The sequence below is a fragment of the Pogoniulus pusillus genome, chromosome 41 (assembly GCF_015220805.1).
Source record: "Pogoniulus pusillus isolate bPogPus1 chromosome 41, bPogPus1.pri, whole genome shotgun sequence".
Classification (NCBI taxonomy): domain Eukaryota; kingdom Metazoa; phylum Chordata; class Aves; order Piciformes; family Lybiidae; genus Pogoniulus; species Pogoniulus pusillus.
In genome coordinates this window covers 5,473,868-5,497,411 of record NC_087304.1, presented here as the reverse complement: position 1 = coordinate 5,497,411, position 23,544 = coordinate 5,473,868, and the positions used below count along the sequence as shown (strand labels likewise).

General features: G+C 48.0%; 1 protein-coding gene across 1 annotated transcript; it reads right to left on the bottom strand.

The window, feature by feature from the left end:
• Nucleotides 1–1,391: 1,391 nt before the first annotated feature.
• Nucleotides 1,392–23,383, bottom strand: LOC135191989 (scaffold attachment factor B1-like). Its single transcript, XM_064174741.1, has 21 exons — nt 23,005–23,383; nt 20,655–20,742; nt 18,787–18,851; nt 18,497–18,703; nt 17,672–17,734; nt 16,805–16,832; nt 15,390–15,891; nt 14,862–14,911; nt 13,061–13,161; nt 12,071–12,220; nt 11,900–11,976; nt 10,583–10,704; nt 9,807–9,898; nt 7,987–8,093; nt 6,891–7,184; nt 6,433–6,570; nt 5,901–5,943; nt 4,710–4,831; nt 3,903–4,012; nt 3,381–3,432; nt 1,392–1,817 (listed from the first exon to the last, which is right to left on the bottom strand). Exons 1-21 carry the CDS (start codon nt 23,188–23,190, stop codon nt 1,691–1,693), a joined length of 2,724 nt encoding a protein of 907 aa, XP_064030811.1. The 5' UTR covers nt 23,191–23,383; the 3' UTR covers nt 1,392–1,690.
• Nucleotides 23,384–23,544: the final 161 nt, after the last annotated feature.

The following is a 23,544-nucleotide window of genomic DNA, read 5'->3' as shown; positions in this document are numbered from 1 at the left end:
TGTGGAAGAGGCTTAGAGCTGGAAGAGAGGAGATAGAGACTGGAGAGGAGGAAAAATTCTTGACAGTGAGGGTGGTGAGACACTGGCACAGGTTGGCCAGGGAGGTTGTGGAGCACAGAGGCCAATGGGATGAGACTGAACAAGGCCAAGTGCAGGGTTCTGCACTTTGGCCACAACAACCCCAAGCAGCACTACAGGCTGGGGCCAGAGTGGCTGAGAGCAGCCAGGCAGAGAGGGAGCTGGGGGTGGTGGGAGAGAGGAGCTGCAGAGGAGGCAGCAGTGCCCAGGTGGACAGCAGAGCCAATGGCATCCTGGGCTGGCTCAGGAGCAGTGTGGGCAGCAGGACAAGGGAGGTTCTTGTGCCCCTGTGCTCAGCACTGCTCAGCCACACCTGGAATGCTGCGTCCGGCTCTGGTCTCCTGAATTGCAGAGAGATGTTGAGGTGCTGGAAGGTGTTTGGAGCAGGGCAGCAAGGCTGGGGAGGGGCCTGGAGCAGAGCCCTGTGAGGAGAGGCTGAGGGAGCTGGGGGTGTGCAGCCTGCAGCAGAGGAGGCTCAGGGCAGAGCTGATTGCTGCCTGCAGCTGCCTGCAGGGAGGCTGTAGCCAGGTGGGGTTGGGCTCTGCTGCCAGGCACCTAGCAGCAGAACAAGGAGACACAGCCTCAAGCTGTGCCAGGGCAGATCTAGGCTGGATGTGAGGAGGAAGCTGTTGGCAGAGAGAGTGATTTGCATTGGAAGGGGCTGCTCAGGGAGGTGGTGGAGTGGCCGTGGCTGGAGGTGTTGAAGCCAAGCCTGGCTGGGGCACTTAGTGCCATGGTCTGGTGCTTGGCCAGGGCTGGGTGCTAGGTTGGAGCTCTCTCCCAACCTGGCTGCTTCTATGGAAACTGGAAGTGGGAAGATTCAGAGTGGATATTAGGAGGAAGTTCTTCACCATGAGAGTGGTGAGACCCTCGCAGAGGTTGCCCAATTTGGTGGTGAAAGCTTCAGCCCTGAAGGTTTTTAAAGCCAGGCTGGATGTGGCTCTGAGCAACCTGACCTAGCTTAAGGAGTCTCTGCTGGATGATCCCTGAGGTCCTTTCCACCCCTGACCATTCTATGATTCTCTACCACCAAAAATCATTCAGCATTTGCCTTCCAAGCTCCCAAACTCATTTTGCAGGGAGGTGGTGTTCAAACTTTTGCCAGCTGCACTACAGCACCACTCCCTCCTGCTGGCAGCTGGGCTGAAGTCACACTGCTTCAAGGATCCTCCTGGGAGTTATGTGCAACTGAAAGTATAAAGAGAGAGCTTTGAGGCATTCTGATGCTTCAGCTTTGAAAGCAAGTGCCATGGTTTAGGGATAGAGATGAAGAAAATGAAATCTTCCAGGGAATGCTGAAACAAAAAAAGACATTAACTGCAAACTGGGATTTATTTCTGGAAAATGGAATGCTTCATTAACAAACAATTTTGAATGGGCTATGAACAACACATTACAAAACAAATGAGTTCACATTGGATCGAGTGACAGAATATGGCAGCAGCTTAAAAAAAAAACCAACCCAAAAAAAAACCAATAAAAACCCCCAAAACAAACCAACAAAATAATAAAATTACACTTAAAGAGTGGCCCCCAAGTTACAATTCATGGTAACCCTGGGTGAGAGATTTCATTTCAGTTGCCACCTTGCCTTAAAACCCCCCTGCCACATTCAGTAGCGGCGGTTGAAACGAGGGTCGTTGGGTCTGTTTGCTCTCTCCTGGCCGGCAAAGCCTTCTTGCATTCCTCCTCCATGCATCATCTGACTTTGGTTGCCACTTTGCATGAAGCCTCCACGCCTAGGAAAAGCAGCCAGACATTCTCCTGGGACTGTGGGACTCAAAGGTGATGGCATGGACGCTGCTGTGAGACTTGCTGCAGCGTTTCGCACTCTTCAGTAAGTTGCCCCACAGAAAAGCCGCGGGGATTTCGTACCGTGAGAGTGGTGAGAGCCTGGAAGGGGCTGCCCAGGGAGCTGGTTGAGGCTCCAGCCCTGGAGATGTTCCAGGTGAGGCTGGACAAGGCTCTGGGCAACCTGATCTAGTTGTGGATGCTCCTGCTGACTGCGGAGGGGGCTACACTGGATGAGCTTTGGAGTGCTGAGAGGGGAAGGCTCTGAGGTGACCTTATTGTAGCCTTTCAGTATCTTAAGAGGGCTACAAGAAAGCTACGGAGGGACTTTTTAGGCCATCAGGTAGCAATCCTAGAATCAGTCAGGGTTGGAAGGGACCACAAGGATTAGCCAGTGCCAACCCCACTGCCATGCCCAGGGACACCCTACCCTAGAGCAGGCTGCACACAGCCTCAGCCAGCCTGGCCTCAAACACCTCCAGCCGTGGGGCCTCAACCACCTCCCCGGGCAACCCCTGCCAGGCTCTCACCACTCTCATGCTGAAGAGCTTCCTCCTCATCCCCAGGCTGAATCTCCCCACCTGCAGCTTTGCTCCATTCCCCCTGAATAGGGCTGGGGGAACAGAACAAAGCTGGAAATGGGGAGATTCAGCCTGGATGTTAGGAAGAAGTTGTTCAGAATGAGGGTGGTGAGAGCCTGGAAGGGGTTGTGCAGGGAGGTGAAGCCTTATCCCTGGAGGTGTTTAAGGCCAGGCTAGATGAGGCTGTGGGCAGCCTGATCTAGTGTGAGGTGTCCCTGCCCATGGCAGGGGGGTTGGAAATGGATGATCCCTGTGGACCCTTCCAACCCTGACTGATTCTGTGATTATTTCTTGACAACCAAGTACCAAATCAGGTAACTGATGCTGCCATAAAACGTTTCTTTGCCTAACTAAAATAGATGTCCCTCTACTCTGTCCTGCTGAGGCCGCATCTGGAACATTGTGTCTGATTCTGGGCCCCTCAGTTCAAGAAAGGCCTCAGGGAACTGCTTGAGAGGCCAGTGCAGAGCCATGAAGATGCTGCGGGCAGTGGAACATCTCCCTGTGAGGACAGGCTGAGGGAGATGAGGTTTGGAGCAGAGGAGCATGAAGGCTGCCCTCATTTCTGGCGATAAAGATGTGCAGTGTCAGAAGGACAGAGCCAGGCTCTGCTCAGGGACTCCAATGATAGGATAGGCAAAGGGGCAATGGATGCCAGCTGGAGCAGAGAAGGCTCCACAGGAACAGAAGGGAAGCTGTAACTCTGAGGGTGCCAGAGCCCTGAAGCAGGCTGCTTACAGAGGTTGTGGAGTCTTCTTCTCCAGAGACATTCAAAACCTGCCTGCATGTGTTCCTGTGTGACCTGCCCTGAGTGGTCTTGCTCTGACAGGGGGGTTGGACTGAATCATCTTTCAAGGTCCCTTCCCACCCCTAACATTCTGTGATTCCCTTAAAAAGGAAGCAAAGCCTTTGCTCCTTTGAAGTTCTTACCCTGACATGCCTCCACGATGCATCACGTGACCAGGTCTGCCTCTACCCCCACCTGAAACAAAAAAAGCAGCCCAAAAGTTCAGATGCTTCCTTTAGATGCAGTTAAAAGGTTTTACAGCATCTCTGAGGACAGCTCTTGTAATGACAGGAGGAGGAGGGATGGGTTTGAAGTGGCAGAGGGGAGATTGAAACTGGGTGTTAGGGAAGGGTTCTTTAGAGTGAGGGTGGTGAGACACTGGCACAGGTTGCCCAGGGAGGTTGTGGAGCACAGAAGCACCCAATGTGATCAAAGATCACATTGGGTGCTTCTGTGCTCCACAACCTCCCTGGAGATGTTCAGGACCAGGTTGGATGAGACCTTGAGTGACCTGTTCTAGTGCAAGGTGTCCTTGCCTATGGCAGGGGGGTTGGAACTGGCTAAGCTTTGAGGTCCCTTCCAACCTAAACCATTCTACAACAGCAGTGCCTGCATTTCCTGCTCTCTGTGGCCCATCTGCTGAGCTGCTGTGCTAGCAGCCTTACCTTGCCATCTCTCATGATCCCTTCCTATCATCCCATCCACGCTGCTCTGCCACGAACGGTCTTGATGGCCTTCAAACTTCCGACCGTGATCTCCCCAGTCACGTCCATCTCTGCAAGGGAATTCAGACCTCCTCACATTAACCAGAGCAAACAAAACCCATTCCAAGTGAAATCATTAACTTATTTTCCCTTCTGAAGGCTGATTCCAACAGCCAGAAGATAGGAAAGAACCACAACTCTGATGCTATCAAGCCTTGATTAAATCCAGCGGCATGGGAATGATTGGATCTGGGGTTGGGGTTGTTGGGTTGGGTTTTGCTGAATTCAAAGGTTTCTGTAGGCTATCAGGAAACAAAATCCACAGAGCAGAAGTGTTGCTGGTGCATAAAGGGGAAAAAAAATCTGTTGGAAGAGGGTGCATGGAGAACGATCCCTTAGCAGGTGATAAATTCCCAGTGTCTGCACTCAGATTCACTGAGCCTCCATCTGGACTATTAGATCTAAGAGGCAGTGCTGGACACATCCTCCAGGACTGAACTTAATTGCAAGCATGAAGGCTTTCAGATGTGGAGTTAGGAAGGGAAAAGAAAATGAAAGTGATGTTTAAAACCATCTCAGGAAGCTGCATGTTTTGACTCACAAAGAGAGAGCTACTCATTTGTAAACCATCCAATGGGGAACAGACTCAAGGGGTGAAAGCTGGGGGAGGAGGAGGGTGCAAAAAAGAACTGTACTTCCAAAGCCTGCATATGGAAGTATTCCTTAGATGGACAAGAAAGAGAAGCAGCTGCAGTGAAGCAGACTAACCTGGACTGTGGGGGGATCCCTCTGCTCTCACTCATTCTCCTGTCGGAGCCGTAGCTGCCCCAGCTCTCCCGGGAGTCTCGCGAGTGCCGATCTGGTCCTCCATGGCGCTCATCTGGGTAGTGCTGGAAGGCAAAAGGACACTCTCAGACCTGCCTAAACCAGACTCCTACATTGGCTGCACTCTTTCAGCTGCAATTCTCTCCCAGAATCAGTGACTGAGGGAGCTGGGGATGGTTAGTTTGAGGAAGAGGAGACCTCACTGCTGTCTGCAGCTACCGGAAGGGACACTGTGGAGAGGCTGCTGCTGGGCTCTTCTCACAGGTCACTGGAGACAGGAGAAGGGGAAATGGCCTCAAGCTGAGGCTGGGGAGGTTTAGATTAGACATCAGGAAAAAGTTTTTCACAGAGAGAGTGGTCAGGGACTGGAATGATCTGCCCAGGGAGGTGGTGGAGTCACTCAGGCTGGATGTGTTTAAGGGTCGTTTGGATGTGGTGCTGAGGAATATGGTTTAAGGTGACTCTTGTAGAGCAGGATTCTAGGTTGGACTTGGTGATCCTGAGGGGCTTTGCCAACCTGGATGTTGCTGTGATTCTGTAACCAGTTAGGACAGAAGTGACCTCCTGAGATCACCTAGTTCAGCTCCCATGTTCAAGCACATTCAAGCCAGGGCAGGCTCTGCAGAAGTCTCTCATTGGGGTGTGAGTATCTTCCCAGCTGGAAGTTTCACAACTTCCCCAACCTACTCCAGTGTTTGAAGACCTTCACAGTTGTGGTTCGAGTTTTGTTTTGTTGGTTTTGTCTTTGTCTTGGTTTCAGTTATTATGTTTGGGGCTGAGTTTTTTGTTTTGGCTTTTTTTTGGTTGTTGTTTTGTTTTTAAAGCTCATTTGTTTTGTCTTCAGATGGAATTTTGTGTTTCAGTCTCCACTCATTGACTCTTGCCCTGTCAGTGGGCACTAACGAATAGAACCTGGATTCTTCTCCATACTCCCCTTCCCATGAGGTATTAATGCACGTTGAGAAGATAAAACTGTGAGCCTTTTCCAGCCTGAACATGGCCTTGAGCAGCCTGGTCTAGTGGGAGGTGTCCCTGTCCACATCAGGGAGGTTGGAACTAGATGATCTTTAAGGTCCCTTCCAATCCAACCCATCCTACACTTAGATGTTTCTGTAGCTTTATACAGCAACTCACTTGTGCATCTCGATCTCCCATCATTGTCCTGGAGCCATCCCTCCTACAAACAGACAATTAAAAATCAGATTGTGGCAGTAAAACACACAGCAGCCTCTAAAATTCCATCTGCATAACATCACAGATGACAGATTCTGCTTCCAAGCCCTGTCAGCCTCATCTACAAAGGGCACAAGCAGCTGGAGTATATGGAAATCAGGACATGCTCTGGATTCCTGGAAAACCCAGTTCAGCCCTAAAGCACAAACAATACTTTTGAGATGCTAGGTGCTTACAATAGTATTCAGGAACCTTTCAGAACCCTGCAGGTGTGTGAAGCACCACTGCAAGCACAACACTCTGAACAAGCCTGCCAGAAGGTTTAACTGCTGGCCCAGCACAGATCTCTTCATGATTATAAAGGAAAAGAATCCACTAGGCCATGCTTCAGAAATAAACTGCAAACCAAAACACAACAAAGGCTGCTAAAGGTGACAGGAAATACACTTTTGTCTTTTGATTTTGGGCAAGAGAGTGGAGGTGAGACACCAACCTGTCTACTGAATGGTCCTGGTAACGGCCCCGGTCCCTGTGATCGAAGTCGTGGAAGCGATCCTGGCGGCTGAAGTCGGAGTGGTACCTGTCATTCATTGCCATTCGTTTGGCCTCTGGCCAGTATGGATCATCTCTCCTGATGGAAAGAGCACAACCATTTCACTCAGGAGAATGCACACAATCACAGAATGTTAGGGGCTAGAAGGGACCTTGAAAGCTCATTCAGTCCAACCCTCCCTGCCAGGGCGGGATCACCTAGAGCAGATCACACAGGAACACATCCAGGTGGGTCAAACCCATTCCTCCTCATCCTGTCATTACAAGACCTTGTCAATAGTCCCTCCCCAGCCTTCCTGTAGGCCCCCTTCAGATACTGGAGCTTTTTAATAGCTCAGGCTGAGGAGACAGAACCTGAGAGTAAGGTCTCCCCCCTTGCATCATGTCTTATGCCTCTACCTGCCATCTATGTCATAAGGCCTCCTCATGGCAGAGCGCCGCTCCTGCTCGTAGCGCAGCTGCTCATGCTGCCGCCGCAGCTCCTCCCTCTCCCGCTGGATGCGATCCTGCTCCCTCCTCCTTTCGTGCTCGATGTGCATCCGTTCCCTCTCCAGCCTCTCTCTTTCCATCCGTTCCCGTTCAAGGCGTTGCCTTTCAATTTCCAGCCTCTCCCGAGCAATCTCCAGCCTTTCCCTTTCTTCTCGTTCCCGGATGGTCTGCAGGTGCTGCTGCCTCTCCCGGCGCTCACGAGTGCTGGTGTAGCAGAAACAAACAATTAACAGCTCTGAGGCTTCAACACACACAGGAGGGTAACAGGGGGAAAAAATGAAGAAAGAGAAGTATTAGAAACTAAAACCACAGCAACTGAAAATGTGCAGGGTCTACAGAGCAAGGCTGGTGAGGACTGGCTGAGGGAACTGGAGTTGTTCAGCCTGGAGAAGAGGAGGCTGAAGGGAGACCTTCTGGCTCTCTACAGCTCCCTGAAAGCAGGTTGGAGTTGGTCTTTTCTGCCTGGGATCAGGTGATAGAAGGCCTGAAATTGTGCCAGAGGAGGGTTAAAGGAGGCTGAGGGGAGACCTCCTGGCTCTCTGCAGCTCCCTGAAAGGAAGCTGGAGTGAGGTGGGAGTTGGTCTCTTCTGCCTAGGACCAGGTGATAGAAGGCCTGAAATTGTGCCAGGGGAATGTTGGGTTGAAGATAACAAAAAATGTCTTTGCTGCAAGAGTGGTCAGGGATTGGCAGAGGCTGCCCAGGGAGGTGCTGGAGTCCCCATCCCTGGGAGGTGTTCGAGGAATGTCTGAATGTGGCACTTGGGGACAGGGTTTAGTGGCCACAGTGGGGATGGGTTGCTGGTTGGACTCAATAATCTGAGAGGTCTTTTCCAATCACGACATTTCTGTGCTTCACTAGAGGTGACCCAGAGCCATATAACAAATCCCAAGTAAAAACCAAGCCCCTCTAATTCCCAGGAACTGCTCATTTAATTCTATTGATTCTAGAGTAGTTAAAATAGCAAACAAACGAGTAAGAGGTGACTGCTGCCACTGCTGCTCTCACCGGCGCTGCTCTGCCTCCCTCATCTTGCGCTGCGCTTTGATCTTGTCGAAGGGCACAATCCCCTGCCGCTCTCTGCTCTCCGACTTGCGGTCCTGGCTCTTAATGCTCTGTGTTCAATGTGAGGGAAGAAGAAAACTTTCACTGAGTGGTAGTTTGAGTAGTGTCAAGTTCTGGGTTAGGAGATGAACCAGCAGTGTGCCCAGGTGGCCATGAAGGCCAATGGCTTCTTGGTCTATATCTGGAATAGTGATGAGCAGGACCAGGGCAGTCCTTCTGCCTCTGCGCTCAGCACTGCTCAGGCCACAGCTTGAATGCTGTGTCCAGTTCTGGGCTTCTCAACTGAAGGGAGATTTTGAGGTGTTGGAAAGTGTTTGGAGAAGGGCAGCAAGGCTGGGGAGGGGCCTGGAGCAAAGCCCTGTGAGGAGAGGCTGAGGGAGCTGGGGATGTGCAGCCTGCAGCAGAGGAGGCTCAGGGCAGAGCTCATTGTTGCCTGCAGCTCCCTGAAAAGAGGTTGTAGCCAGGTGGGGTTGGGCTCTGCTGCCAGGCACCCAGAAACAGAACAAGAGGACACAGGCTCAAGCTGTGCCAGGGCAGGTTGAGGCTGGATGTTAGGAGAAGTTGTTGTCAGAGAGAGCGATTAGCATTGGAATGGGCTGCCCAGGGAGGTGGTGGAGTGCCCATCCCTGGAGGTGTTTAAGAGGAGGCTGCATGAGGCACTCAGTGGCATGGGTTAGTTAATTAGAAGAGTTAGGCAATAGGTTGGACTCAATCTTAGAGGTCTTTTCTATCCTGGTTAATTTTGTGATAAAATGGGAAACCAATACAAGGACAAGAGCACCACCAACACGTTAAGCTCTGCTTCCATTCATAGGGACCACAGCTCAAATTGAGCTCAGCCCCCACACTTTCATTAACCAGCTGTCTTTCTAGTCTTTAATTTAAACCTTACACACCACATCTGCACAGCAACCTGCCCACATCTGGGGAGGGACTTCTGACAGGGGTTTGTAGTGACAGGATATGGGGCAATGGTTTTGAGCTGGAAGAGAGGAGATTGAGACTGGAAATGGGGAAGAAATTCTTTACAGTGAGGGTGGGGAGACACTGGCACAGGTTACTCAGGGAGGTTGTGGATGTTCCCTGCCTGGAGGTGTTCAAGGCCAGGTTGGATGAGGCCTTGAGCAACCTGTGCTGGTGAGAGGTGTCCCTGCTCATGGTGAAGGGGTTGGAACTGGATGATCTTGAAGGTCTCTTCCAACCCAAACTATTCTGTGGTTCTATGATTTGTCTGGGAGGATTTCATTGCTGAATATGGCATCAGCCTTATGAAAGATATTTTACTAATTAAGAACTAAATCCACATTGGACCAACAGGTAAGGGAAGCATGGGTGACATCCAGCCTGGCAGGGCTCAGGATGTTTCTAAAGAAAACTGATACATAATAGTCTGGAGAAGAGGCTAAGGGAGACCTCATTGCTCTCTACAACTCCCTGAAAGGAGGCTGTAGTGGAGGTTGGCCTCTTCTCCCTAGGATCAAGTGAATGAAGGAGAGGAAATGGCCTGAAATTGTACCAGGGGAGTTAGGATGGAGATGAGAAAAACTTTGTTTGCTGCCAGAGGGGTCAGGGACAGGACCAGGCTGCCCAGGGAGGTGGTGGAATCACCATGCCTGCAGGTGTTCAAGAAAGGTTGTGGCCACGGCACTTGGGGACATGGTTTAGTGGCCATGGTGGGCCTGAGTTACTGCTTGGACTGGGTGATCTTAGGAGGCCTTTTCCAACTCAAACCATTCTATAGTTAATGCAGAAACATCACTTACTCTGTCTTTTGATGTAGTTGATGTTTTCACACTAATGACAGGTTCTCCTTTGGATTTATCCATTACTACTGTTCTCTCTGTTCCTTTGCTTCCTAAATAAATCAGAGGTTGAAGAGAAAGAGATGGAGAGAAACCAATCAGATTCCATAAACTACAGCACACTGCTATGCCAGAAGCTATGTTCTCCAAAAATCTGACTCCACATCTCTTCCCAAATGATTTTCTTAAGGATGACCAATGTCAAACCCCCTCCCCTCCTGCCTCTTTGTACCTTCTGGATTTCCTACTAAGAATCTGAAAGAATTCTACACCACTGGGATGTTTTACAATGAACTTCACAGGAAATTAGTATCACCACCACAGGTTATCTACTCCCTCTGCTGCCTTCTCATCCTCCCCTGGTGATTTTTGAACCAGTTTCATGACAAAATGCTCTCCTCCCCAGGTGGCATCTTGGTGCCATGTCTGGATGGCAGAGAATCTCCTTTAGGTGTGGAGGTTGCATTCACAGGTGTTAACGCCAGATGGCAGAGCCACATAGGAGTCAGAACACCTTGGTCCATGCAACACCTTGTTGGAGAGGGCTGAAACTCTACATCAGCATTGTTTTCCTTTCACAGCCTATGATCTAGTTCTTCTCACCAAAACATTTTAGCTAGCTTCAAACTAGCACAGAAGGGCTGAAACTCTACTCTCTAATTCTACAGTTGCCTCCAATTAATATTCAGACTTTATCCTATCTTTTGCTCTATGAAGAAAAGGAAGAGCCAGATTACCTGACTTGGTTTTATGTTGATCTGATGAACCAGACTTTTCATCTTTATCCTTTCTTTCTTTTTCATCTCTGTCTTCTGTCTTTTTAGAATCATCTTTCTCATCTCTTTTAACACAGCCAAGTCTACAGATGGATATTGATGGAGATTGACAGAGAGCAAGAGTAAAGGAGAGGAGTTTGCTAGCAACACAGTAATGAAGTAGGATTCTATCATCAGACAGACAAAATTACATTTCCTAAGATTTCCTTCTACAACTTCCTACCCTACAAAATAAACCAAATGATACTCAGCAGCTGCATAAAAACGTGGCACTAATTCCAGGCATCTCAACTGGAGGCAAATGAACAATTCACACCACCCCATGCTTCATGCCCACAAAGCTTCTTGTACAACATTACCATTACAAAGGGCCAATGTGAAGCACTTTTGTTGGGCAAATAGGTGAAACAAAGTCAAAAACTTCCCAGCAATAGGAGCTGTGCCTCAAGAAGATAAATAAAGCGAAGGACTTAGTGCCTTATTCATCTCTTAAATGTCTTTTTCAGCTGCTTTCAGTAATGCTAAAGGAAAAAAAGCAGAGTGCTGAAGAGCAACAACTTTTGGAAATGAGATTTTGGACAACTTGTCTTTAACCATGAGCACAACCACCTGAGAAAGCTCTATTCTACTGAGAGTAAAATGTAGAGAAGAAACTTTGACATACTGATCAAAACTCTCCAATGGCCTTTTCTAGAGATTTATGACATGAAAGCATCATTTAGATCGGATGTTAGGAGCAAGTTCTTTACCATTAGGGTAGTGGAACACTGCAACAGGTTGCCCAGGGAGGTGGCTGAGGCTCCATCCCTGGAGATACTTAAAGTGAGGCTCAACAGGGCTCTGGGCAACCTGATCTAGTGGAGGATGTCTGGCCAGCCTGATGCCTATGGCAGGGAGGTTGGAACTGGATGATCTTTGTGGTCCCTTCCAACCCTGACTGATTCTACAATTCTATGTCCTGCTGACTGTAGAGCAGGTTAGAGCAGATGACCTTTGGAGGTCACTTCCAACCCAAACCATTCTATGATCACAATCTGCTAAAACTCAAAACAGAGCTAAATAAAAAAGCATATTTTAAAATGGAACTTTCCACTGCCTACCCCAAAGCACATAAACAGATTTCTGAAGACACTGAACACAAACAGAAGCTTCACTTGTAACAGAAGTTAGGAAAGTGATCTTATGGCTTCTTGATCTTTGCCATAGAAATTGTTACTGGGTTTTTCCTGACAAAAACGCAGCAAAACATCTCTGGGCAGAGGATTTTTAAAGCAGTACCTCTCACTGCCTGGTTCTTTTCTTCCTTCATTCTCCTTTCTTTCACTTGGTTTCCTCCCAGAGGGTTCGCTTTTTGCCTGAAAATGAGTTTGCACATCATCAGCTGGGACTGACTTGACTTTTGGTCCAATATGTTGGCAGTGGGACACATCTTTGTGGATCAGTGCTCACCTTCTCTACAGAGATGATTTTTCCATGTAGCTCGGTTTTGTGGAGGTGAGTTATACACTTTGTGGCTTCCTCTGCTGTAGACATTGTGACAAAGCCATAGCAGCGAGCGCCAGGACTGCGAGCGTTGGTGACCACTTTTGCACCCACCACCTGTCCACAGCACAGAGGGGTTGCTGTAACAAATGCTGCCAGTGAACAGCAACAAATGCAACTTCCCTTTCTACTCTGCTTTATTCCTGACCACAATCATTCAGAGAAAGATTAACAAACCTCAGAGGCTGGGGATAGGCTGAGTTGGAGCTGTTGAGCCTGAGAAGGCTCCAGGGAGCCCTGAGAGCAGCCTTCCAGTAGCTAAAGTGGGCTACAGTAACCCACTCGTTTCTGAAAGGCTAAAATCCTGAGGTCTGCATGAGTTGCACAATGAGTGAAGCTCAGACTTAGGCTGGGCTTTTTCACAGAGAGATTGGTCAGGCATTGGAATAAGCTGCCCAGGGAGGTGGTGGAGTTGCCAATCCTGAATGTGCTTAAAGGTTGTTCAGATGAAGTCCTTAGGGATAGGGCTTAGGATGAATGGTCCTTAGGGATATGGCTTAGGGTGAATGGTCCTTAGGGATATGGCTTAGGGTGAACCCTACAGAGTAGGGATATTGGTTGGTCTTGGTGATCCTGAGGGCTCTTTCCAACCAGAATGTTTCTGTGACACAGGAGAGCTGGGGAGGGACTTTTGACAGGGGTTTGTAGTGACAGCATGAGGGGCAATGGCTTGAGCTGGAAGAAGGGAGATTGAGACTGGAGATGAGGAGCAAATTCTTGAGAGTGATAGCAGGGAGATATTGGAATAAGTTGCCTTAGATGCCCTCTGCCTGGAGGTGTTCAAGGCCAGGTTGGATGAGTCCTTGGGCAATGTGGCCTAGTGGGAGATGTCCCTGCCTGATATTTTTAGTGACAGGAGCTTAGTAAGTCTTGGAAAAACACAAACCCAGCCCTTACCTTGCCATATTTGCTAAAAAGATTCTTCAGATCTGTAGCTCTTGTAGTGGAAGCCAATCCACTCACCCAAAAGTTTCTACCAGAACCACTGGCAGCGTGCCCTAAAACAAGGAAAACAAACCCAGCATAGCCCATTTCAACAAACACTTCTCAATTACAAAGCAGCAACTCCAAAATGTGTTTGGGTTTTTATGTCAGAGAGAAAATGACGTGCAAGATCTTTCCTTCTGCAATTCCCCTTCCTGAAGGAAAGCAGTATTATAGGTCCTAGAAGTTAAAGATGGAGCTATAAGCTTTGATGCATGCAACTGCAATGTGTCATCTGGGCTAGGGCATCTCTGAAGCAACTGTGGCTGTTCAGAACATTCCTGGATAGATGTCAGAAACTCTGCACTTAAAAGACAAAAGACCTGTCTCAAGGGGCAGGAACTGTGTTAGTAGCCATGCAAGCTCCTACCTTGCCCTCCTTACCCCCTCAACTCCAAAAGGATGATGATGGGATGTTTCTTCTCAAGAAAACAGATAGTGAGAAGTGAGAGTTCTTACAGTGAGGGTAGTGAGACACTGGCACAGGTTGCCCAGGGAGGTTGTGGAGAACAGAATGTCAAAGATCACATTCTGTGCTTCTGTGCTCCACAACCTCCTTGGAGGTATTAAAGGCCAGGCTTGAGCAACCTGTTCCAGTGGGAGGTGTCCCTGCCTATGGCAGGGGGTTGGAACTGGCTGATCCTTGTGGTCCCTTCCAACCTAAACCATTCTATGAAACACAATCATCATAGAGAATAATGAATTTCTTGCCTACTCCAGACAAAAGACAGTGGAGATGACACTAAGGGAGGGAGTGTTGATCTGCTTCAGGCTATGAAAGCCCTACAGAGGGACCTGAACAGTCTGCATCAATGGGATTAGGTTAAACAAGGCCAAGTGCCCTCAAATAGGTTGGATATTAGAAGGAAATTCTTCTCTGAAAGGATTCTTGAACATTGGAACAGGCTCCTGAGGGATGTGGTTGAATCCCCATCCCTGGATGTGTTTAAACAGAGATGTGGTCTAAGGGATGTGGTCTGGCAGCAGGCTTGGCAGTTAGATATGATTGGATTTGATCTTAAAGGTCTTTTCCAACCAAAACAATTTTAAAGGAATTGCTTCTAGGCCAGTGGCTGCAGTATGCAAAGTTCTCAGTCTGCCCTGGTCAGGAAGGGGAGAAGTCTGATGTATTAAAAAGAGGAAGGATGAGGAAAAGGTGATGCAGCAACCTGCCACTGATAAAGAAACTTGCTTATGATGATCCATTTTGTTCTGATTTAAGCCATTACAATAAGCCCAGACAAGACAAACCCAGTTTCCCCAGGCAATCATGAAAGCTCTTATAAATATGCCAAGGGTGAGTGCCAGGAGGCTGGAGCCAGGCTCTGCTGGGCGATGCCCGATGCCAGGACAAGGGGCACTGGGTGGAAGCTGAGGTACAGGAAGTTTCATTTAAAGGGAAGGAGGAATTTTTTCACTGTGAGAGTGACAGAGCCCTGGAACAGGCTGCCCAGGGGGGTAGGGGAGTCTCCCTTTCTGAAGATATGCCTGGATGTTTTCCTATGTGATCTGGTATAGGAGCTCCTGCTCTGCCAGGGGGGTTGCACTGGATGAGCTTTGGAGGTCCCTTCCAGCCCCTGACATTCTTTGATGAAAAATCATTTTTATATTAACAAAACAGCCTCCAAACCTCCCAGAAAATAAAACCACCCAAACCACACAAGGGGCAAAGCAGTCATGAAAGCTCTGTTATTTTTTTAGCACAGAAACCTACCTTTCTCATCCTTTGAGATTATCTTTGCATCTCTGTCCTCCTCAACAGGGCTAAAGACAAAACAAGACATTATTCAAGTCATAAAGAAAAGAGACTGAGTAGAAACACTGAGAAAAGCTCAAATTTAAATACCTACCAGAAAATACCTTCCAAATCAAAACACACCTTTGTACACTTAGCTTTAAGAAATCTGACCAGAAACAACCAAGTCAGACTCTTAAACAGATTTCTATTAGGAAGACGTTAAGAGTAATTTAAGGAAAAAACAAACAAACAAACAAAACAACCTTTGAAGGTTGAGGAAGGAAAAATAAAATCAAACCATTTGTGTTTTCTTTAAATAAAACAAAAAATACATCTACAGTAAACAAAAAAATGTCTGCCCGTGGAGAATTACAACAGACTCTTTAGGAAGAGGCTACAATTGCAGCGGTCTCGGTGGCCAATTGAAGCAAACACCTTATTTGCATCACTTAAGGACCAATGACAAAAAGAGAGCATCTGGGCTAGAACGGAGAAAAAACAAACCTCTTTTTCTGATCAGCGCCCTCACTGGCTGAGGACTCTTTAGTAGCAGGGGGTTCCTCAGAATTAGCTTTGTCTTCTGTTTTCTTGCCATCTTCTTTGCTAGCTTTGCTGCCTTCGGGGCCTGCGCCTTTGGCCGCCGCTTCCCCACTAGAGGCTTCCAGGCCTTGGGAGCGTTTGCTACTCTGATCGCTTAGGCTCTCTACTACTAAAGAGGCAGAGTCCAGCTTCTCTTCCTCTATTGTCTGTTCACTTGTCTCCCCTTTTGCTACAACTAAACGCTTTGCTTCCTTCCTTGCCATAGCTTGGGCCGATTTGCTGTCCAAATCTAAAGCATCTTCCTCCGACTGAGCGGCAGCAAGAGCGTCCTCTTCCTCCGCTAGCCTCTTGCCTGGCACCACGTTACTGGCTTCCTGGGCGTGTGGCCGCTCCGCCTCGCAAGGCTCTTCGTTAAGCACTTCAGATTTACAAGTTTCCCCCAAAATGTCGAGTATTTTCTCATTTTCTACGGATTTAACAGGAATAGAATGGCACAAGATTTAATCACCAGGGAAATACAGCAATCACAAACGTGGAACTGGCAATGGCTGCCACACTAACACCAAGAGAACTTCTAAGCTACACAGAGATTGGAAAACCCTAGGGTGTACACAGCATTACAAGGGCTAGGCTAAACGGCTGCCTGACCAACCCTACCACCTCAACAGGGAAGGAAAATGCCCCCACAGACTTAACAACAACCTTCTGGCTCAGCCTTCACATTCTTCAGGAAATCGTTCAGCTCTGTTTCTTCTCTAGTTAGCTTCCAGAGTCCGAGATGCTTAACTGAGTGTATCAAGGCACTGAGGGTTCAATTTTAAATTTCTCTGAAATTCTTTTAGCAGACAGTCCAACATGAGACCTGGGCATCTTCTGATGGTGCATGAGTGTGTTTGCAGTCCAGAACAAGTATCTGTATGAAATTTCCATGAAGAAACTCTCTTCTTTCTTCTGTATCCAAGTAACTAATCTTTCCCTTTCAATCACCTATAATATCTCTCTTTTTTAATTGCTTTCACTGTTCTCTACTTAGTAAGTTAAGGTTTGTGATATCACAAGATCTGTTTACAAGCAGAATCTTTAGTTTAAACTGTGATTAACTTCTCTAAATCCTTTTAAGAGTTTGGTTTTAGTTTTTTTTTTTTTAAACCATTTCATGTCACTGGAAATATTTCAAAGCTGATACAAGCATCACACTTCACAGATCTGGGGATATGATTGGGTTTCCAATCTCTATGACCCTGCATGATCTGGGTTGTCCATCATCAAAATCAATGTAAATTATGCTTGTTGCCTGGGTTTGGTTTGGTTTGGTTTAATAGTTAATGGTTTAAAAAGTATTAGTTGAATAGACAGGAATATGTTTTCTTTAACAGTACCTGGCTCCAAGGGCAGCTTCTCCATTTTCTGTTTGGGAAAATAAAAGAGAGGATGAAGATTTTGTAACACAGACCAATACCAACCCCTCACCCAATCCCAAGTTTGAAAGCTACACAAATTCTCCAACTACATTTAGCACTTTGTCTCCAGCACCCACTGGAACTCAGTATGTTACACAGGGAAATTTTCAAGCCAAAATCAAAGCATCAGCCACAACTTTGCTCTGATCTTTAACTTGGAATGGTAAAAGGAGCAATAAAATATCTTTGTGCACCACTTCAACTGCAGAACAAAACCCAAACACAGCTACTACTTGATACAGTCAGCAGGAAAAAAAGGAAATCAACAGTACATGACCATTTGTTTGCCACAGAAGTGGAGAAAGTCTTGAGAGCTGACTCCTCACTTGCTCCCTGCGATAGGACAAGGAGCGATGGGTGTAAGTTGCAGCAAAAGAGGTTCCACCTCAACACAAGGAGGAACTTTTTTATTGTAAGGGTCACAGAGCACTGGAACAAGCTCCCCAGAGAGGTTGTGTGGTCTCCTTCTCTGGAGACTTTCAAGACCTGTCTGGATGTGTTTCTCTGATCTGTGTTAGATAGCATTGTCCTGCTCTGGCAGGGGGGTTGGACTCGATCTCCTTGAGTCCCTTCCAACCTCTAACATCCTGTGATCCTGTGACTGAAAAGCAGGGAAAAAAAAACCACCAGGGATTTTCATTTGGCAGGTTCTACTCCAGGCAAAAGCACCCACATCACAGATTGTGGTACAATTTTGTTATGGTCATGTGGAGTTATTTTTCAGCATGAGCACAGAGTGAATACCGACAAAACCACTCTAAAATATAGCTACATTGTTCCATTTACCTTCATGTCAATTAAACTGGGAGAAGAGGCATCTAAATTGTTTTCAATTTCATCATAATCTTCCTAAAAGAGTAAAAGAACAAAAAGCAATTGTAGTATTTCTTACAAAAAGTACTTAAGGAGCTCCACTACTGCACTTCATTCTCCCCAGCAATAAAACAAGACAGATTTTCCAGCATCTGACACATCTCAATTGTTACTCCAAATTGTGACCCAAGAATGAGGAGCAACATCTGAATGTTTCTGATTATTAAATAGCTTTCTCCAGTTGCCTTTTATTTTAATATCAACATGACAATGTCTATTTCAAAGAAGTTCTTTACTGTTAGGTTAGAATTAACCAGGATGGAAGAGACCTCCAAGCTCATCCAGTCCAACCTATCCCCCAGCCCTAGCCAGTCAACCAGACCATGGCACTCAGTGCCCCAGCCAGGCTTTGCTTCAACACCTCCAGAGACAGCAACTCCACCACCTCCCTGGGCAGTCCAATCCAATGTAAATCTCTCTGGCAACAACTTCCTCTTAACATCCAGCCTAGACCTCCCCCAGCACAACTTGAGACTGTTACCCCTTGTTCTGTTGCTGGTTGCCTGGCAGCAGAGTCCAACCCCACCTGGCTACAGCCTCCCTTCAGGTAGTTAGTGGAATGCTGGAAGAGATTGCCCAGAATGGTGGTGGAGGTTTGATGGGACCCTCAGCAACTTGATCTAGTTGGGAATGTCCCTGCTTACTGCAGAGGGGTTGGAATAGATAAGCTCTAGGAGGTCCCTTCCAACCCAGTGGTATGATGTGATTCTAAATACCCTCTGAAAGACCTCTGCTCACCTCATTTTCTGTTAGCTGATCTGGAAGTTCTTTCATTTCTGCTTCAAGGTTGTCTTTATTCTCAGAGAGGGAATCAAGGATATTATCAGGACTGTAGTCTTCTCCACAGTCTACAGCACTGCCATTATCTATTTCAGCTTCATCTAACACACTAATGTCCATCATGTCAATGTCCTGCAAGGTATCCAGGCTTGTTTCAATATCCTCCTACAGAAAAGAAAGAGAGGTGTATTTATTGTGGGTTAAGGGATGGCATATTCTTAGTATCAGGAATCAGGATTTTCACTTACCTGCTCATCTCTTGAGTTTTCTTCTAGTCCATTGTCTTCAACACCTTCTTCTTCTGGTTTTCTTCCTAAAAATAGTATCACTGAAGTGAAATACAGCACTGAATTTCATAGTATGTTTTCTGTTTGCTGCACAATCTATTCAACACTGAGTTTGTTTCAACAAATAATCATTAACACCTCGATTCAGGGGTGCAGGTCTGTGTTGATATCATGTTGGAGATAACTTCCCACTCAAGTGAACAGCATGAGTGTGAGCTACAGTCTCCAACAGCTGCAGTCCTCTCTTTCCACAACAATTCAACACCAAGAAAACCCAACCACTGTCCGGGAAGGTTTCTTTCCATCCTACCACTGTTACTTAAATTGTAAGGAGAGGTTTTGTAATTACAGTGATTTACAATTAAGTCTTTCTTTTTAGGATCTTAGAGAGAGCTCACATCCAGGCACATCTGCCACCAGCAATCTTGTACTGTTATTCAACTTTCTCTATTTGTACCTCTTTGTCTTAAATGGAAGCAATCAAGACCATTTGATCTGGGACTACAGAAATACATGGGAAGGGATTTTCTTGAGAAGTATGCTTAGGAAAAGGTCAGCTATAAAGTAGCACTAGAAATAAATTCCAGATTCTGACCATTTTTCAGATTTTGGTCATCTTTTCCAAATTCTATGTAGTAGTAAGCTTCAGAAAGGATCTTTTTAAGAACAGGCTCTGGGCAAATTTGAATAAGCCACATGTAAGTGGTGTATTGACTTGAATATTTTGGAAGCAGAAATATACTTCAATAATGAACAAGCTCTTTATTTTTATAGGAACAGTTTAATTTCAAAGTTAAAACAGATAAAAATGAAATCTGACACTAACAAAGGTGATACACATTTGTTGTTTGAGCAACATAAGGTTCCACTCATTCCCTCTGTCATTTTTCACATCTAAAAATGCACCCCAGTGGCGAGAGGTTCAAGGGTTCCTATGAATAAAGGATAATAGAGGTACAGCAAGGATATGAGTACCCAGGGCATTGTGCAGCCACCTTAACATACATTGGCAGAGCTTTCAGTAGGAGCTCATAGTGCAGTTGCTTGCTCAGTGCCTAACAATTCTACATCCAATAGCACAAGCATAGAAATATCTCTAACCAGACCTTGTTAGACCACATCTGGAACACTCATACAGTTCTGGGCTCCTCAGTTGAAGAGGGATAAGAGAGGGTTCAACAGGGAGCTGTGAGGATGATAAAGGGACAGGAGCATCTCTATTATGAGGAAAGACTGAGAGACCTGGGGCTGTTCAGTCTGGAGAAGGGAAGGCTGAGAGGAGACCTTATCAATGTGTATAAATATCTGAAGGATGACTGTCAGGAGCATGAAGCCAGTCTCTGTTCAGTGATACCCAGGACAAGGGGCAATAGATGTAAACTCAAACACAGGAAATTCCATCTTAATACAGTTTTTTTTCACTGTCAGGGTGTACGAACACTGCAGCAGGCTGTCCAGAGAGGTTGTGGAGTCTCCTCCCCTCCTCTACACACAGCTTCAAAACCTGCCTGGATGCAATCCTGTGTTACCTGCCCTAAGTGGGCCTACTTTGGAGGGGGTTGCACTCAATCTCTGGAGGTCACTTCCAACTCTTGGCATTCTATAGGAACTGATGGTCTCAGCCATAGCTTTCAGGACTTCCCAAGTATAGTTAGGTGCCATATTATTATCTGAACTTGTTATTGCTCACTAATGCAAAGGAGTTTACCATCTTCCATAAAAAGAAAGTGCACTTGCCTATTTATTTTTCAATGAGACAGAAGCAATCACCATTACCTACCAAGTTCTAGCCACACAGAACCAAAAGAGCTGTATTTGTCTAGACGTACCTTTGCTAGTTCTTTTGGGTGTCCTCTTGTTGGTCAGTTCTGAGGCCACAGGGATTTCATCAGGATCTCCTCCTTCATCCTCAATGGCCTATCAGAGACAGCAACATGACATTTCTTGTTTTGTTTGTGGGTAGGCATTTGTACTGCTTTTGAAAGGGATAAATTTCTTCACAGCAGCTGTTATGGAGCTGTGTTTGGAATTTGTGCTGAGAAATAACACAGGGATGGTGTGGTCACTGCTGAAGCAGTGTGAGGCTGCTCCTCAGCAGCAAGCAGGCTCAGGGTGTACAACCAGCTGGGAGCAGGCAGCTGGGACAGCTGACCTCAACTGACCCAAGGGATATTCCAGCCCATATGATATCATGCTCTACAACAGAAAGGCCAAGGGTAGAAACTGGTGAGGCTGCCACTAATGGGGATTGGCTTGCACTGGTTGGTTGGCTGAGCAATTGTTTTCTTTTTACATCATTTACTTTTCTTGGGTGTTTTTCTCCTTTCTTACCCTTTCTGTTGCTGTTTCCCTTCCATTTTTGAAAGTTATTAAATTGTCTCTCTTATCTCAAGCCTTCCAGTATCTGAAGGGGGCTACAGGAGGGCTGGAGAGAGACTATTTACAAGGCCTTGTGATGAGATGGTGAGGAGGAATGGGTTTAAACTGGGAGACTGACACTGGATGTTAGGAAGATGATCTTTGCAGTGAGGGTGATGAGACACTGGCACAGGTTGCCCAGGGAGGTTGTGGAGCACAGAATCACCCAATGTGATTGAAGATCACAATGGGTGCTTCTATGCTCCACAACCTCCCTGGAGATGTTTAAGGCCAGGTTGGATGAGGCCTTGAGTGACCTGTTCTAGTGCCTATGGCAGGGGGTTGGAGCTGGATGATTTTTGAGGTCACTTCCAACTTAAACCATTCTCTGATTCTAACATGCAATCCACCAGTCTTCTCTCAACATTACCCTTCTAATTCTCCCTCCTACTCTGCTGGCAGCAATGTGGTTGTTGCTGTCCAGCAGTGACAAACCACAACAGCATTTTTTAAGGAGCTGTCAGATGGAAACATTAGTGTCTCACCCTAGCTCAGGTCATGCAGTCAGACAGCTATGGCAGCCCTTACAAACATTGAAGAGTAGTGTTTGAATACAACTCCACAGCTGAATCAAGATGCCACTGAGGAACAAAACTCCTCTCATCTGTAAATGTTAAGGTTCACTGCTTGGCAGAGATGTGCTTTAACTGCATCGAGTCTGTGAAAACACAGACTAATATGGGTGGGGAATGGCTGAGAGCAGCCCTGAGGAAAAGGATATGGAGGTATGGGTTGATGAAACGCTCAACAGGAGCCAGCAGTGTGAGTGCAGCCCAGACAGCAACCCTGTGCTGGGCTGCAGCAAGAGCAGTGTGGGCAGCAGGGCAAGGGAGGGAATTCTGCCCCTTGGCTCTGCTCTCCTGAGAGCCCACCTGGAGTCCTGGGGGCAGTTCTGGAGCCCCCAGCACAAGCAAGACATGGAAGTGTTTGAGCCAGCCCAGAGGAGGCCACCAAGATGCTGAGAGGGCTGCAGCAGCTCTGCTGTGAGGACAGGCTGAGAGAGTTGGGGCTGTGCAGGCTGGAGAAGGCTTCAAGGAAACCTTATAGTGGCCTTCCAGTATCTGAAGGGGGCTACAGGAAGGCTGGGGAGGGACTATTGACAAGGGCTTGTAATGACAGGACAAGGGGTTTAAACTGGCAGAGGGGAGACTCAAACTAGATGTTAGGAAGCTCTTTACAGTGAGGATGCTCCCTCCCTGGAGGTGTTCAAGGCCAGGCTGGATGAGGTCTTGAGCGACCTGTTCTAGTGGAAGATGTCCCTGCCTATGGCAGGGGGTTGGAACTGGCTGATCCTTGAGGTGCCTTCCAACCTAAACCATTCTATGATGCCAAGAAATAGATGGAGTCAAGGGTAAAGAGACACCAGAAAGGGGAGAGTGTGTATATATGACGGGAGAAGGAGAGAAAACCCCGGGGAAGACTGCGCCTCAGTAGGCAAGCGCAGCCCCACGGCAGAGCGCGGGCAGAGCAGCTCCGCTGGCATGGGCGGCGGTAAGCAGCAGCAGAGCTGGTGGCGGTCCCCGCAAGGGCAGCGGCTATCCGGCAGCGTGAGGCGAGAGCCACGGCGGTGCTCCGGAGTTCGTGCGGCTCCCCGGGAGCAGCGGAGGGGCTCGGTGCCGCTCCCGCCGCCCAGCCTGCACTCCCCTCAGGCTCTCCCTCACAGAGCTGCCCGGGACCCCCGCGCGCATGCGGCCCCCGCCGCGGGCCGCGGACAAAGGCCCCGGATGACGCCACCCCCTCCCCCGCCGGGCCCCGCTTCACCTTCCTCAGCCGCTCCATCAGGACGCTCTTATTGCCGCCGCTGTCTAGGCTGCGACGTTTGAGCTCAGCCCGGAGATCGATGACTCGTAGCTCGCTCAACCGGCGGGTTTCGGGCTCTGAGCCGAGCGCAGCCCCACCAAGGGATGTGACGTCCCCCAGGCCGGCCGGTGATTGACTCTCCGCCATCAAGGCCCCTTCAGTATTCCGTCTCAAGCTCGAACACACAGGAGAATATGCAACAACCGAGCAGCTAACGTTGCGATCACGGCACAAAATGGTGGGGAGGCAAAGAGGCGCCGAGGGGACGGGGACCGGGGGGGGGAAGCCCTCCCTGCGCAGGCTCGCAGAGAAGGGCGACGGCGAGAAGAGAGAGGGGCAGGCGGGGCGCGGGGGCGAACGTAACTGGCAGCTCCTGCGCAGGCGCGGGCGGCAGCGCCCGCCTCCGAGGGCGCCCGGAGACCTCTTGCGCATGCGTCCGAGCGCCGGAGCGGACTGCGGTTGCGCCCTCCCCGCGGCGCAGATGCGCACCCGCGGCGAGAG